Source organism: Cavia porcellus, unplaced genomic scaffold (genome assembly GCF_034190915.1).
Source record: "Cavia porcellus strain 051 isolate PalLab524CR breed Dunkin Hartley unplaced genomic scaffold, mCavPor4.1 scaffold_10, whole genome shotgun sequence".
In the NCBI taxonomy this organism is placed as follows: Eukaryota; Metazoa; Chordata; class Mammalia; order Rodentia; family Caviidae; genus Cavia; species Cavia porcellus.
The window spans coordinates 60923100-60940473 of NW_026947493.1; the positions used below are offsets into that span (position 1 = coordinate 60923100).

Here is a 17374-nt window from a genome sequence, read left to right on the forward strand (position 1 = left end):
TCATTGAGTACACAGGTTCCAGTGAGATACATTTGTATTTTCATTTCTTCTTTAATTTCCTCTGTGAACCACTGATTGCTCAGGAGTATATTATTCAGTTTCCATGTGTTTGTGGGGTTTTGGTAGTTTCTTTTGTCATTAATTTCTAGTTTCTTGGCACTATAGTCTGATAACATGCATGAGATAATTTCAGTTCTTTTGCATTTACTTAAGCACGTTCTGTGAGCTAGTATATGGTCTATTTTAGAGAATGTCCCATGTGCTACTGAGAAGAATGTATATTCTGATGTTGTTGGGTGGAACATTCTATATATGTCCACCAAGTCCGTTTGTTCACAAGTGTGATTCAGTTCTGTTTTTTTTTTTTTATGATTTTCTGTCTAGTTGATCTGTTCCTTTGTGTCAATGGTATGTTAAGATCTCCTGTTATAATTGTGTTACTGCTTATTTGAATTTTCATTTCTGTTAATACTTGTTTTGTATAGCTGGGTCCTCCCGAATTTGGTGCATGGATATTTAAGATTGTTATCTCTTTCTTTTGGAGTTTTCTCTTAATTAGTATGTAATGACCTTCTTTATCTCTTTTGATCATTCTTGGTCGAAGTCCACATTGTCTGTAAACAGAATAGCTACCCCTACTTTTTTTTTGGTTTCTTGTTGCATGAAGTATTGTTTTCCATCCTTTGACTTTCAGTCTGTGAGTTTCCTTTTGGGTCAGATGGGTTTCTGGTAGACAGCATGTGCTTGGATATTATTTCTTGATCAATTCTGCCAGTCTGTTTCTTTTAATTGGTGAATTGAGGCCATTTATATTAATGTTTATAACTCATATATGTTGGTTTATTTTTGACATTATCTTTCTGCTGTTGATTTTTTACCTTTATAGTCTGTTTGCCTTGCTTGATGTTTTATTCCTATGTCTTTCTAGAATGTTATTCAGTATTCTTTGCAGGGTTGGTTTGGTGGTCATGAAGTTCTTCAGCTGTTCTTTGTCATGGAAGTATCATTTCTCCATCCATTTTGAAGACAGTTTTGCAGGGTACATCAGTGTGGGGTGAATGTCATTTTCCTTTAGGATCTGAAATACTTCACTCCATGCTCTTCTTAACTTCACTGTTATGTTGAGAAGTCTGCTGTGAGTCTGATAGGCTTTCCTTTATAGGTGATCTGTCTCTGCTGTCTAGCAGCTTTTAATATTCTGTTCTTAGGTTGGATTTCAGGAATGTTGCTTTATCATATGTGGGGGTGTAATTTTATTTTGTTTATGGTTATTTAGAGTTTTGTATGCTTCACTGATCTGTATGTCAGTTTCCATTCTCTTGTTTGGGAAAGTTTCAGCTATTACTTCTGTAAATAGCCTCTTGATATCATTTGTGTTGTCCCCTTTTTTTTTCATTTATACTTATCAATCTTCTGTTGTTTTTCTTGGGGTCATCTTGAAGCTGTTGGATTGTTATTTCCTGATTTCTTGTTATTTTAAAAAGATTTTTTCGTGTTCATTAGCTGCAATCTTGTCTTCAAGGTCGGAAAGTCTGTCTTCCCTTTCACTGAGCAGTTTTGCCAACTTTTGATGCAATTCTTGATTTCCTATATAACTCTTTGAATCTGTTTCATGCATTATTTATTTCTTATATTGTTCATTCAAGGTTTCTGTCGTTGTGCTTGTTCTTTTGATTTTTTTAAACTATGTCTTCTTTAGATGTATTCAGCATTTCTTTCATTACACTTATCATTTCTTCTTTTACCTTGGAGATTATTTCTGATCTGAGTTCTTTTATAGCTTCTTGGAGTTGTTTCTTTACTTCAGTTGTTATCTTTTCAGGAATTTCAGGTATATGGCTTACATTTTCTTCTGTGTCCATGTCCCCTAGGCTTGCTTGGGTTGGACTGAAAGTTTAAGATTGCATTTTGCTCTTTCATTTTATCATTTTCTGTATTTCCAGGTTTCCAGCATTGTTACAAAGCTTCCCCTGTGTGCTGGGAATCACCTGGCCTATTTTTGGGTCCGGGGCAGACTGTAGGTAACTGCTAGTTGCTTGGAGATTGCTGGGCATGGTGTTACTGCTTTGGAACAACACTGCAATGCTTCCCTGTGGGCTGGGATTCAACTAGCACACATTCGGCTCCCGGGAAAAAATGGCTGTATGTTTATGAATTTGTAATTCTGGGGGCAGGATTTAGAGCCATGATCACTTTCTTAAAATAGGTGATTCATTGAAAACAGAGTTCTAGTCCATGAGTTTTAAGAACTACTGTTTCTTCACACCATTATTTAATTTTGTATTATCTGACACGAGGCAGTTTGTAATAGTTTGCTGAAACTAATGCCCTGTTCAAATCTAAATCTTTGTGTTCATCTTAGTTTACTTATTGTCTCAATTCCAAAACAGTGTTAGTGCTGAAAACGTTAGTGCTTAAAAGAAGTGGGTATTTTTTTAAAGCGCTTTTGAAAATCCATATATAACCTAAAAATTTATTTTTGGTATAGAATTTGGACATAAATACATTAATTATTTTGGTTTATACCAATTAATGAGCCATACTCAGTCTTGTGTAAGCTCAGATTTTTCAAAACATGTTGTCTTGGAACCATTGTGAGTTTCTTTACTGTGCCTTGACTATTTTTAAGATCATACAGTTTGTCTTAATACAGAAATAAGACATTTTATAAGGATATAGTTCCTTGCCTGGGTTATTAGTTAACCATACCTTTATCATTGGGTTTAAATTGTTTCTAAATCAGTTACATTAGACTGTACTGAACCTCGGTGTTGAGATTATATTTATCTCCCCTTTAAAGATTTTACCATAATGATCATCTTGAATGCAGTAAAATTCAATATGTTTTGAAATGAAATCATTATTAATATTATAAACTTATAGTTATCTCTTAAGATTTAATTCAGCAAAATATGCTTGGAATAAAAAATAATATAAACATTTATGTAGTAAAGAAATCTTTGTAAGTTACATTGCTAGCATCTTACAAGTTGTCAGTAAGTGTTTTTAATAAGTGAAAGGTACATTAATTTGCTGGAGTTGCCACAACAAAATACCATGGGCTGGACACGCTAAGCAACTGGAGGTTATTTTCTCTTCTGGAACCTAGAAGTCTACCATCAAAGTGTTGGTGAGATTAGTTTCTTTCTGCCTTGTCAGGAGCCATTCTGTCTTTCTGTCCTCATCTGGTCTTCTCTCTGTGTGTTATCTAAATTTTCTTTCTTCTGAGGACTTAAGTCATTTTTATTAGGGTCCACCCTAATGACATTATTTTAACCTAATTACCTCTAAAGATCCTTACTCCAAATAGTTACATTTTGAAGAACTGGAGGTTAAGACTTCAGTGAGATTCTGTTTAAGCCACAATAATAGGTAAATTATTTTTAAAAATTAAACCAGTGTTTTTAAAATGTGTAACATACTATTTACTATATTCAGCTGCAGTGCAGTAGGTTTCCAAGGGAAAACTTAGTTCTGTTTGAGACTTTGTATTTTTCGGCAGTCATCTTTATATTCTCCGCATTCCCTGTTAATTGTTAATATGAATTCTGTGAAATACAAATTGAAGAAAAATAATTTTGTGTATAAACTAGATTTCCAGTAATGGAAAATATTTAACTTTATATAATAACAAAGAAATAAACTCTTGTCATACTGTTAGCATATATGTGTCGTGTATGGTACTAGAGCTGCCTACATGGTTCCCATTTGGTCCTTAGAACTGTCCCTTTAGTTTGAAGCTCTTGACTTATACTGTAGTGAAACAACTGAGGCCTAAAGAAATTTTAAGCAGGTTACTCAAAGTATAGTTAGTGAGTAGCACAGCTGGAATTTAATGCCTCTCATGCAGGAATTGTGCTTCAGCTACAAGGATCTTCCTTGGGACTTTGGGCCGAAGACCATGTTTAGTCAATTGTTGCAGCTGTTATCTAGATATATATTCTCTGGCATTTATACTGTGCAAAGAAGGCATAGAGTGGGAAGGAAGAGTTGCTTAAGGAGTCATGAAAGGGATCAACCTTGGTGTAATATAACAGACCTACCATTAAAAATTCAAAGACCTGCTTCCAAGTGTAGCTATCAGGTACTGAATTAGAGTAACTCTTGAAATGTAGTTTTGATTTCTAAAGTATATTCTGGTGGTAAAAGCTGTTAACTGAGGCTATTTCCTTTTCTAGTGGAAAGAGTAAAAGAACAATTAAAACTTACCTTGGAAAACAAGAATGGCATCATGCAAACTGGTGAATTGACAGTTGTGCTTGATGGATTGGTGATTGAGCAAGAAAACCTACCAAGCTGCACCTCATCTCCAACCAGTAAGCAAAGTTTATGTGTTTTTAAGATTTAAGGGAAAAGTCAGTGGGAAGTATATAAAAATGTAGTTTCTTTCTTTCTTGTTGTTTAGTGGAAATACAGCAAAATGGTGGTGCCTTACATGAAAATGGAGAGCCTTCAGCAAGGACAACTACCAGGTAGAATATGACATAGCATTTCCCATTTGTGAGGTTTCAAAGATTAACTATAATTTAGCATTTGCCACAGAATTAAAAAGTTTTTGTGTAAATCATGTTCATTCATTGAATTCTTATGAAACTAATTGTAAATTTTTTTAGTTGTACCATAAAAGTCACTTGTGTAACTGTTCACTTCATTAGATCTTAGTGTATTCATATGTTGGCACTACTTTCTGCTTTCAGAACACTCGTAACCCTCTCCAAAAGAAGCCGTGTCTGGCAGCAGTCCCTCCCCTTGCTTTCTTCTCTCAGCCTCTGACATTTTGTAACCTGCTTTCTACTTCAATAGATTTGTCTTTAATAGCAATTTCATATAAGCAGACTCATAGAGTGTGTGAACTTCGTGGCTGTCACCTAGTGCGTTTCAGGGTTTACTTACGGTGTAGCACGAAATTCTGTCATTACTGAATGTCTTTTAAAAATTTGTTCAGGCATGTCTTATAAACAAATAGAGTTAGATACTACAGAATAATCTTACTGTTGTCCAGAACAGTATTCTCCTGTTGATCATGAGGAGGTAAATTTTCTACAAATTGTGGTTTTTCACAAAAATCATCTGTTTTGAAAACTCCCTGGCATTCATGTTTCATGACAATTAATAGAGGCTCTGTATTTCAAATGTGGAGATAAAACCTGAAAATATAAAAATATATTGCTGTCAAATTAATTCAGCATATTTGAAAAAGCAATAAGATATATGACCTTTATTACTCTATAGAGTTATTAATAGCATCACTGTTAAATAGGTGTTAAATAATTCTCATTAAAGCATTTGAAAAGGAAACTGTAGTTTCAGAATGTATACTTGCCTTTAAATATATTTAGTGTCCCTATTATAATTTATATTGAGGAAATTAATGACTGAAAGGACACATGAGGCTGATTAAAATGCCTTATTGTGTGAAATCTGTCTCTGCTTTTATGTTGTAAGATTAGCAAGAAGCACCCTGAGAAAGGGAATGGGGAGAAATTGCCTAAAACACGAAGGCAGAGGACATTGTTAATAGTGTATCAGGATTTAAAAACCACATTAGTCTTATCGCTCTGTTTAGTTTGATTATATTTTGTTCCAGTCTCTCTACTCATACTAGAGTGAGGGCACAGACAGCTGTCCCCAAAATAGCAGGCTATACTACAGTAACTATCCTTAATTTCCTATTAACTTAAACTGAAGCCCTGTATTACTTACATTGTCTTACTGTGACTGATCTTATTTGAAGCAAGTTTGTTAGACCACTGTTTAGCCTTGACTGATTTTATTTGAATTTGCTTGATAGTATCAATAAGAGTAGAGGCAACTGCTCTGAAGATGACAAGATGTAATAAGATACCCATTCCGGTTTGAGTATTAACTGCTTTTGAAGTCATACAATGTCTCCAATGCTGTGTTTTTATTAACATTGCTGTGTAATGCTAAAAAAAAAAAAAAAGATTAGGAGAAGGAGTTTGAAAAGAAACAAATCTCAGAGACATAGGATGGGAATGGGGTTATTTTTTCTAAAGCTTTTCAGACTGTGGTAGGAAATTTAGTATTTTTCCTCCCAAGTATAGTTTAATCAGGAAAGGGACATGATATTATTTCTATTTTTTAAAAACATATTTAGGATGCTTTGTAGGTATATAGTGTTCTCTATATTTGGAAGAGCTTTCTTGGTCACTTCCATGATATTTTCCAACATCTATTCACTGTCAGTAGGACTTAAGATGTCTGATTTTGTAGTTTTTATTTATTTGGAGTTAACTTATATACTATAAATTTTTATCATTGGGGGCTATAACAGCTTTCTCTGATCATCATGTACTCATAATTGTAGTGACTAATGCATAATTTGTAGTCAATAATTTGCAGGTGTTTTCAGCTTTTTGCAGTACTCAATAAAATTACAAGTGTAGAATTGATTTTTATAAGTTTCATAGAATTTCATGAGCTTTTTGCAGTTGCTTTTAAGAGTATTTAAAATGAATTATTACTCAGATTTAAATAAACTACAATTTGAATATTATTTTTGATGGACTGAATTGACTCTCAGTGTATTTGTAAATCTTTTTTTTTTATGTCTGCCAATATAGGTGCATCTAGAGCTGAGAGTAGTTTAAACATTAATGTAATAGAAGCAGGCATATCTTTATACCTGTCTCTTAACTCGAGTGGTAAGAAATCAGTAAATATTTACAAAAATATAGATGGAAAATTGTTTAATTGTACTTAACTCATTGAAGTAAGATACTTTTTTCTTTTTAAAGGTTGGCTGTTGAAGGTACTAATGGAGTAGATAATCATGTACCTACAAACACTGTAGTCCAAAACGCATGCCATTTGTATATAGTTAATGGAGACAGTGCACCTTCATCTCCGTCTCAGGTTGCTGCCAGACCCAAAAATACACCAGCTCCAAAATCACTCTCATCTGAGCCTACCAGTGACACTGGTAAGCATGGCTACTTATGAAACATTGTTGAAATGAAAACCAAATTAAATTTTCTATCTGTGCCTGTGCTCCTTTTTTGTGCAGTCTTCTCTTCTGTGATTAGAATTTTAAAATTACAACAGCTAAATTTTTTCTAAATTCGAAATTTTCTAGATTATATACTTAGGAAGATGTTCCAAAAATGTAGTAGTTTACTGATCACAATGAATTTCACTAAGCATTTATATGATAGCTAAGTTCTTTGATTTTTATGCCACAAAACACTATTTAATTCATGAAATGAAATGGATTCCTGAAAGAACTTTAATGAATTCATTGGTTTGTTAGAGTTAGTAATGAATGATTGTCTCCTGGTAAAGAATTTTTTTTTATTGCCTTAGTAGCTAACTTGGGAGAAAATTTTGATATATCTATCAAAAAGTTTTATTTCTGAAGAATAATAATTACAGTAGAAGGAATGCCTAAGGATGATTTGTTTTTTTATAATCATGTTTGGACCTATCTGAAAATACACCATAATATGAACAACATAACATTGTCCATTGTGCCATTTTATAGAGTCTTTCCTTTAGGTATAAATTTACTTCATAATTCCAAGAAAGACTACACAATAGAATTTCATAAAATTCTGCTTTATATTGCCTCTTATCCAGTATAGAATGATATAAACATCATAGTACATATCAATTAAAAATTATTCCACAGATAGCCAAAGATACTTACCTGAGTATGAGTTCTTCACAATGAGATACAAATCTATTGCTTTTTAGCCTAAGAGATTTTAAAGTTATTAAATAGTAATCCATACTTTTTTTAGAAAAAAACCTAATTATCCATACATTTTAAAATTTTCATTTTAAATAGTATAATTTAAGAATTCTTCAAAGAGGCTGTAAACATAAACAATAGAAAGATCAGAACTTGTTCACCTTATATGGCCAAATAAATGAATTGGTATGTGATACGGGATTATTTTTGGATTCGGAATGGTTAAGCCCATTCCATTCTTAATTCTGCTTCTAATAATAAAATAAAAGTACGGAATGCTCACTTTAGGAAGTTTTTTTACCACCTTTTTTTTCTTGTCATCTCCCTCCACTTAAAAGTGTATAAATTTAGAGGTTTTTAGCTCTTACTCCTAAAATACATGGGTGTTTGAGTAGGTTGGTAAAAGTGTGTTTTGCCCATTCATTGCGTGTTTTGATGTTTGGCTGTATTTGAATATTGATGTAAAAAGAAGAAGGCATTAACTGAGGCTCTTCGCATTGTTGAATCTGTTTCTACTGCCACTTTATAGAGTCTCTACTTTAGGTATAAATTTACTTCATGTATTGCTTCCTTGGTTATCTTCGCCTGAAATTTCAAGGTGAAAATAAAGCACACATATGAGAAACCATTCTCACAGCATTCATAAGGAAACCTGTGACAGTCTGGATAATGCTGTTAATAGCTAATGTTTTTGTTGTACATGTTCCAAATACTGTGTATCCATTAATGGATTTAATTCTTACAGGACTCTGCAATAGGTACCAATGCTTTTCGCTTTTCTCCGATGAGGGGACTGAAACCCAGAGGTCCCACAGCTAGGAAGTAGAAGGGTATAATTGGCATCCAGCTTTGTGGCTTTCTGCTTTGTACTGTGTCCACTTTGTAGTTTGTGTATTTCAAAGGAGCAATACTAATTTTTTATGCTACCAATTGTCTTCAAATGATTCTTTCCCTCCCTTTTCACTTCCTTTGACTATTGTTGGAGTCCTTTGACAAAACAATCCAAGTCATCATTCTGTTGACTGGTTTACAAAGGCTTCCGGAACCCTGTGTTACTAGCAAGCACTTAACTGATGTCTTTTTGTATGGTTGCCCACCCTTGCTAGGAGGATGACTTCAGGTATCTTTTTAAGGAACAAATAGTCCCTATCTGTTTAAGATGATGATACAAAATGATGCTCTTTTTTTTAAAGTTAAAATTAGTTTTTGTGGTTGGGGTCATGGAGATAAGACTGGGGGAATACATGTTCTGGGTATAAATATAAGGTCTTCAATGTTTTCTGTGCTGCTATGGTCAAATGTGATTTGTTCCTCTACAAAAGGTTCATGTGTTGAAAGTTTTATCTTTAATGAACAGTGAGAGATGGTGGACCTTTAAGAGGCAGAGTCTGTTGAATGGTTCTTAGCTCATTGGGAGCATCACTTTGGGTGAAATAAGGTAGTCTGTGGTCTCAAGAGAGTATGCTGTTTCCAAATGTGAGCCTGAGCTCTGAATTGGTCCCTGCTTCATGTCTCAAAACCTGATCTGAGCCGGCTTGGTGGAGCATGTCTGTAACCCAGCACTAAGGCTAAGGCAAGAGGCTGAGGCAGGAGGATCACATTAAGGTGAAGGTCAGCCTGAGCCACATAGTGGGTTCAAGGCCAGTCTGAACTACATAGTGAGACCCTGTCTCAAACAAAGCAAAACAAAACAAAAGGAGAAATCTTACCTACCAGAGCTAGCTGATGACACTGTCATGCCCCTGAATCTCTCAAATTGAGCTAAATTAATGACTTGACTTTATGAAGTTACACAACATTTGCTATTTTGTTACAGTAGTAAAGAAATTACCAATTTTTTTGTAAACTCATTTGATGACAAAAAACTGACATGAAGCTATATGTAGTTTTTATTTATGATGCTTATTATGCATGTTCCTGCATTTTACATAGAAACTTGTTCCTTTAAGACAAAAAAGACAAGTTAAAGGATATATGTGAACGTGTGGCTATAAGATATGGTCTTCTATTAGTGGAGGAAGAGATGAGATACTTTGCATAAGCTTTCATTATACCTATAACATAATATTTTAATCATTTGCTTACATATGAGTCTCCATCGACCTTCTTGGTCTGTGTGCTTATAGTCCTGTTCTTTTTCCTTTCTATTGTTTCTCTTCCCTTCTTTCCTTTCTTTGTGTGTGTGTGAGAGGGAAGAGAATTTGTTCAGTCATTCTTGTGTCCATCCATTTGTTGATACATATTTATTTAGCATAAATACTGCATTCTTCACACTGCCAGGAGTGTTGCTGCGTGTGCTATCAGTTTCTCAGCCTCAGCACTGTTGACATTTTGGGCTGTTCTTTGTTTTAGGGGGCTGTGCTGTGCGTTAGTTGATATTTAGGATGATTACAGACCAGGAGGTGCCAGGAGCCATCTCCCTTGCCCTTAGTTGTGGACAGCACATCTCTAGGCATTGCTCTTGGGAGGCACAGTTTCTCCTACTTGAGAGCCACTGATATGTATGAACAGTAAATTCCACAACCAAAAGTAAGTGTGTAGTATCTTAACAGAGTTCTAGCAATATTGGATAGCCAACTTGCTGAATTGTTGAAGGGAAGTAACTGTTTTAGATTTACTGAAAAATGGGGCAGACAGTACAGAGACCTCATGCTTTTCTTACCCCATTTCAGAATTTCCCGTTGTCAGTGTGTTACATTACTGTGGTACAACTAACGAACTGTTACTGATTAGGTAATGTCTAGTTTTTGATAAGTCGTTCTCTGTGTGTTTCGCTGGGTCTGTGTGTTTTAAGAGATGCCTGTTATCAGGTCCATACCGTTACAGTACCATACTGGTAGTTTCCCTAATGACTTCCCATGCTTTCTCTAGTCATCCCTTCAGAGGTCTTAGAAACTACTGATCTTTTATTGTCTTCATAGTTTTGCCATTTCCAAAATACCATGTAGTTAGAATCATAATTTGGTGTGTAGTCTTTTCAGATTGATTATTTCACTTACCATTGTGCATTTAAGATTCCTCCATGTCTCTGGGTCGATATTTCTTTTTGTTACTAAATAAAATACCAGTGTATGAGTGTACCATACAATTTGTTTATTCATCCATTTGTTGAAGCATCTTGGTTGCTTCAGTTTGGAGCAGTTGAGAATAAAGCTGCTGTACACATTTGCATGCAGTCTTTTGTGTGGACATGAACTTCACCTCATGAGGACTGAGGAATAAGATTGCCACACTGTGTAAGAGTGTGTTTAGTGCTGTAAGAAACTGCCAAATTGTCTTCCAGGGGGCAGTGTTGTTTTCATTCCCACCAATAAAGGAAGAAAGTTTCTGTTGCTCTGCAATCTTAATCAATATTTGTATTCTAAAGAAAGTTAAATTATTTGTATTTCTTAACTATTAAATTTTCTATGCATTCATGTTTTATATCTTTCTCTGTTCATTATTTCTTAGAAATCTTCTAGTTTTCTTCAGCTAGATCTTAAATGTAACCTTGATATTGAACTTGTGTCTGGTCATTTTACTGAAATACTTTAGTTCCAATTAATTAATTGTTTATAGTAGTTTTATAGTTGATTTTTTGTGTATGTTCTAATAAATAATCTCGTTCTCAAGTGAGTTTTCTTCATAGCACACCCCACCCCCAGTAGAGTTCTGTAATTTATTATTATTCTTTAACTCCTTTGGTTACTTCTTTAGCATGTCCAGTTGCATTTCATACATTGTCATTATCATTAATTCCCCTAAATTTTTATTTCCTCTTCAATTCAGTAATTTTATTTTTTTATTTTGCCCTCTAAACTGGGCAGATTTCCTTTTTAAAATTTAATTTTTTATTTTTGTAGTACTAGAGATTAAGCCCCTGCCCTTTTCTTTCTTTTTTAAAATAATTAATTAATTATTTGTTACAAGACTCCCCGAGTCACTAAATTTAGACTGGGCTCAGACTTTCAATCCACCTGCCTCAAACTCCCAGAGTGCTAGAATTACAAGCAAATCATCATTTCAGTGAACATATGAGAACCAATTTTCTGACCTATAAAATGTGAATAATGCTAGGGTTTGGATTGGAGCATTGTATTGTGAGGATTAAATAATCTGAAAAGTATAGAACATGTTGCTAGACATCTAAAAATATTTCAATAAATTACATTTTATTTTGTTTTTGTTTTTATTAAATCATAGAATATACACACATGATTGTACTACTGTAAATCCTTGGTTTTTGTGCATGTCAGGTTCTCTAAAAATATAGTGTTTATTTGTGATTAGAAATACAAGAATGAACAAGTTTTCCCAAGCTTTTGCACTCCAACCTTAATGTAAAACAAGTAAATGATTTCAAAGGAAGAGAAAAGAAAAAGAAACGTAATACCGAGTAAGAGGTCAGGACATGTGCAACATTATATAAGATACTCAGGGACTGCCTTTCTGAATCTGTGATGAGAATGAATTGGAAATGATGAGAAAGGGCGAATCATGAAATATTCTGAAACTCAGGAACAGTAAGTACATATTCCTGAAGTGGGAAGAGTTTTTCCATTTAAGAAACAAAAAGACAACCCTCCTGAGAAGTCAGATGCAGCTGTGGGCTGGCCTATGCCGAATCACTGTCTTGGGCTGTGTTGAAGACCTTAGTATTTATTCCGCTTGCCATAGGACACCATTCAGATGATTAATCAGGGGAGTGAAAAGATCTGTTTTAAAGGATTGATTCTGCTGCTGTTGGAAGATTAGATTGAGTTAGACAAGAGAGGAGGGTTAAGAGACCAATTAGGAAACTGTCGCAGTATTTGCAAACAAGGTACAGGGGAATGGGGTAGAGTGGCAAAGAAAGGTAAAAGAATTGCTGAGAGCATCTGCTGTTAAGTTAAATAATACATTTGGAAGAGAAGTTTGCCTTGAAAGACTGGTAAAGTCTTCTCTTCTTTTTCTGTTTCTAACAGTTTGTGTTTCATGTGCTATGTTTTACTATACACAAAGTTTTATGACTGTTCTTGGACTGGATTGTATCTTTCCTAAAATACTACTCTTTATTTAATGTTCTGTTGGCTGCTGTTTTGGCTTGGAACTACTATTGATAATCCTTTTGTGGGAATTAATTTCACATCATGAAGGAATGAAACTTCAATGAAATAATGTTTGTGAGCGAGTATCATAAAGAAATGAGAATTCAGTCTCTGCATGGTCTCTATTTCTCCATGAATCCTAACAGTGTTGAGTATGGAGTAGTTCTCTAAATGTTTTTTTGTTAATTTTTTTTAACCCTCCAGCCATTCTGTCCTCCATGTTTGGTACAGTGCTTGATTTATTCTGTTGCTTTTTGACATACCATTTGATTCCCTTCGTAGTAAGTCTTGTTCTTTCTTTAGGGAAAAAAAAAAAAAAAAAAAAAAAAAAACCCAAAGATTCCCTTAGTCTAATTCTGTCTACTTCTGTTATTTCCATTAGCACTTTGATACGTAATCTTCTATAGGTTTTATTCATTAAAGTATTCTCCTTGCATTTATAATTTGACTCATTTTTTTAGTGGTATATAGCTGAAATGTATCAGTTACACTTAACATGAAAATTAAGAAAACTATCACTGGGTTTTACTAATGGGTTATATCTTCCGAAAGTATAGAACAGTTCTTTTTGTGGTCCCTTCTAGCATTATTTTAAGGATTAATGCCATTGTGTATTTGCTACTAGACAAAATTTTAAAAGAAAATTTATTAACTTCCATTGATACGTAAAAAGGAACATCGAAAGGTATCATTCAGACTTTCTCTCAAGAATTGAAGGAAAGCATTTATTATCCAAATGCTGGCTTTTCTTTCCTGTAGTTAAGATTATTTATATATTGTGTGTGTGTGTCTATAAAATAAAGTTATATATAAATATATACCACAAGCATACATATTATGAATATATAATAATCTAAATATGTAAATTTTATATAATTACAAATTATATAAATAAAATTATACAACTTGCCATTTATATATTTACCCCTAAAATGTAAGCTGTGAGGAATATAATTTGTGTTCAGTGTAGTTCATTGATTGGGTAATTGGGCAGTTTGTTGTTGCTTTATGGCTCACTTTACTAATCTTCCCTTTTCAGTTAATGGAGAATCATCCTCATCTGCGCCAATTGATAATGCTTCCGCCATGGATATTCCTGAAGCATCTGAAGAAGCCACTTTAACTTCAAGTTGCACTAGTGCTGCCACAGAAGATCCTCCCATTCAAGAGACAGCGACAACATCCTCAGAACACAGTGAATGTATTCCTTCCTCCTGTACAGAACCGGAATCTGATGCTAGGAGAAGATTAGACCCTGAGTCCTCTAATTCTGGAACTAGTTCTGCTTTTGACAAATTAAGGCAACCAGATGGGTGTGTGGAAGCTGTACGACAGCAGTCTGGCAATACTGGCACAGAATCTTTGCCATCGGGGTATGTTAAAAGTTCTTTTTGAATGTTTGACATCTATTTAAATAGCAACTTTTTGATAATACATGACTATGGACTATGTATATGAAATGTTTCTGTTGTTTAGCTATTTGAAATCCAAATTGGAATACAAATCATATTTATTTGTTCCAACACAGATTGTTTTTGGAACTAAAAGCAGTTGCTCATCTAGTTGAGCAAGGGAAAGGAAAAAGCTCATCTGTTAATTTATAGGACACTCCTAATTTGCTTTTTACTTTTTGGCAAAAGCAACCGAGGTATTCTGTGTAATAACCGAAGTTTCTCTAGCTTCTTGTTTGGTCTGCTTTACAGACCTGACACTTGAGAACAGCCAGCCGTTCTGTGCTCAGTTAATAGTGAGCGCTGAGCATAGTAACATAAGGCTGCAGCTGGCTGTAATACAAATGTAGGTTTTTATTGCTGCTTAGTTTTTCTTATCCTCCTTTAAATTTCCTCTGACATTATTTAGCTCTTTGTGATTTTCTTAATAGAGTATTCTTTATGTGAATCCCATTTGATCATTTCTTCCGTATTAATTTACCTTTTCTTTGGCACAGCTTGACATTGATACAACTACTAATAATCATTTATTGTTTCTGCCTTCAAGAAGCTTATGTACAGGTTTAGACTTCAAAACATCTGTCTTCAGTATATTTTGAAAGTGCTGTCAATAAAGAGTGTAGACAAAGTGCTTTCCAAGCAACCTACAGTAGTCAGAACGAGGTTGTTAAAATTAGAGCACTCTAATTGCCTTCATTTTCTTGTCACAATAACTTTATTCAAACTTAATTCTTATTTTTGGAATGGATTTTCTCAGTGTTCTTTACTGGCTTATCTGATACTACCCATCAGTTTGTTGTGGTTTCAGCCTTTGGCTTTCTTCTGCATGTGCTTACCTGGTTAGGTAGGTACTGTACTCTGAGTTACTTCAGTAATTTAATCTGTGTATCTATATGTCTCGACCAGGCCTTTCTCTGAGCTTATCTGCATCTCCTTATGGAAGTCTTCTGTTCTTTTTCCTCCAGATACTCCAGACCCTACGTTATCTTCCTCCTCCCCTTCAGAAATCTGTTATCCTGTGCCTCATGCTTTTGATACTTTAGTTATTGATCCTGAGTCTGTCTTGTGCCAAATAATGTGAGGCAGACTTGAAAGACATGAGTTTCTATCAGGAACCCCATTGTCTAGTGAGGAATAAACAGTGACTACAGTTCAATTAAAGTTGTGCCAGAGGTGCGTTTAGAATACTGCAGAGAAGGAACATACAGAAGGTAGAAAGGGGAATTACTTTGGTATAAGGTCAAAGAATAACTCCTGAGCTCCTGAAAGAAGCGTACAAGTTAGCAAAACAAGAGATGGAGGCTCTGCATTCTCAGAACTGCATATTAAAATCTCTCAACATCCATGGAGTGAGTATACTGAACTCAGGAATTAGTATTTTGTTGTAGTTTTAAATTCAGCATTTTCACAAGCAAGACATATAATGTTGAAGAATAAACAATCCTGTAAAGAATTTGTGTGTCTGCCAAAAGTTTAGGAGAAGATTTTTTTGCCTGAAATCATGAGTGAACACTAAAGAATTTTAAAGCCAGCTGTGGCGGCAGACACCTGTAATCACATCACTCTGGGAAACTGAGGCTAGAGGTTCAAGCAAGTTCAAGCCCAGCTTGGGCAATTGTAGTGAGACGTGGTCTCAAAAATAAGAAAGGGTTGGGGGTGTGGCTCAGTGTGAAGGCCCTGGCTTTAATCCACTGTATGGCCAAAATAAAAAAAGCCTAATCGTATTTTTAGTTTATGAAGATCACACTTAACAATGATCATGGACAGATTAGGAGTTAAGGAGTTAAGCCACCGGGTTGTTTTATTGTGTAAGAAAGACATATTTTGGTTTAAAACATTAAATATATAAGCTTAATTTTGTGGAGCCATATAAATGCTTCAGCATGCCTTTTGTCACCATTAGTGATGCTTGTAGTAGGAACATTTGCAGTAATTTAGACGAGTGTTTTTTAGATGATGAGTTGCAATGATGGATTATGGTCAGCATTTAAACACAAAGGATCAATCAATCAAAGATTAGTACACCTTTAGCCAAACTTACTAAAAAAAAGAAAAGAAAAAGCCTATATCAATATAGTTAGAACTGAAAAAAAGGTAAAATCAAAACAGACACCACTGTTTCCAGAAAATCCAGAGGAGTATAAGAAACTATATTGAAAATTTATATTCCAGTTAACTATAGAACCTGGAAAAAGTGGAGAAATTCCTAGGCACATATCAATTACAAAAGTGAACCAAGAAGATACAAAAACCTAAATAGATCAGCAGCAAAAAAATGTAAGAGGTATTAATAAACCCAACCAAGTATGAAAAGTCTGGGACTAAAAACTATAAGTCAATCCCCTTAGTGAACATACACACAAAAATCCTCAAAAAGACTAGCAAACAGAATGTAACAAACCACTCTAAAGATCACACACCATGACTAAGTTGACTTTATCCCTCAGGTGCAAGGATGGTTCAACATATGTAAATTTAAAAATGTAACATATATATACGTAAATCAAAAAATAACACATCATAAAACAAAAGCAAAAACAAAAATCACTCAACACAGCAAAAGCCTTTAACAGATCCAACATACATTCATAACAAAAACACTGACAAAAGTAGATATAGAAAGATGTTATCTCAAACTGAGAAAAAGCTTTATGGAAGATCCACTGCCAGGATCACACTAAGTTGGGAAAAACTGAAAGCATTTCTTCTAAAGTCAGAACAAGATGAGGGTGTTAACTCTGACTACTTCTATTCAATATAAGACTGGAAAGTTTAGCTAGAGCATGAAAGAAAAAGGCACGTAATACGTGTAGGAAAGAAATCAAACTATCCTTACATAATTAATCTTTAAATTTAGCAAAATAGCAGGATACAAAAATCAGTAACACTGTGCGAACAAGGAACCTACTGAGGAAGAAGTCAGGATACATTCTCATTCACAATAGTTTCAAAAAACCCCAAAACAAAAAGTTTTTACACTCATAGGAATTAACCTAACCAAGGAAGTGAAAGACCTCTATAATGAAAACTATATATTCTAAAAAAAGAGATTGAAGAGCATATAAGAAAATGGAGAGACATCCACTGTTTGGATAGCCAGACCCAGTTTTGTCACAATGGCTGTGACAAAAAGGATATATAGAGTT

General features: G+C 34.3%; 1 protein-coding gene across 3 annotated transcripts in view; it reads left to right on the forward strand.

Annotated features, from left to right (window-relative positions):
- Positions 1-17374, forward strand: part of Wwp1 (WW domain containing E3 ubiquitin protein ligase 1) — a 91298-nt gene that overhangs the window by 35287 nt on the left and 38637 nt on the right. The window contains exons 6-9 of one of the 3 annotated variants that reach the window (XM_063257526.1): positions 4179-4316; positions 4406-4472; positions 6759-6943; positions 13817-14150. In XM_063257526.1, the coding sequence (XP_063113596.1) occupies positions 4179-4316; positions 4406-4472; positions 6759-6943; positions 13817-14150 (724 nt within the window). Of the gene's footprint in view, positions 1-4178; positions 4317-4405; positions 4473-6758; positions 6944-13816; positions 14151-17374 lie in introns of those variants that run through there. The other 2 variants (XM_063257528.1, XM_063257527.1) reach the window with 2 other exon arrangements.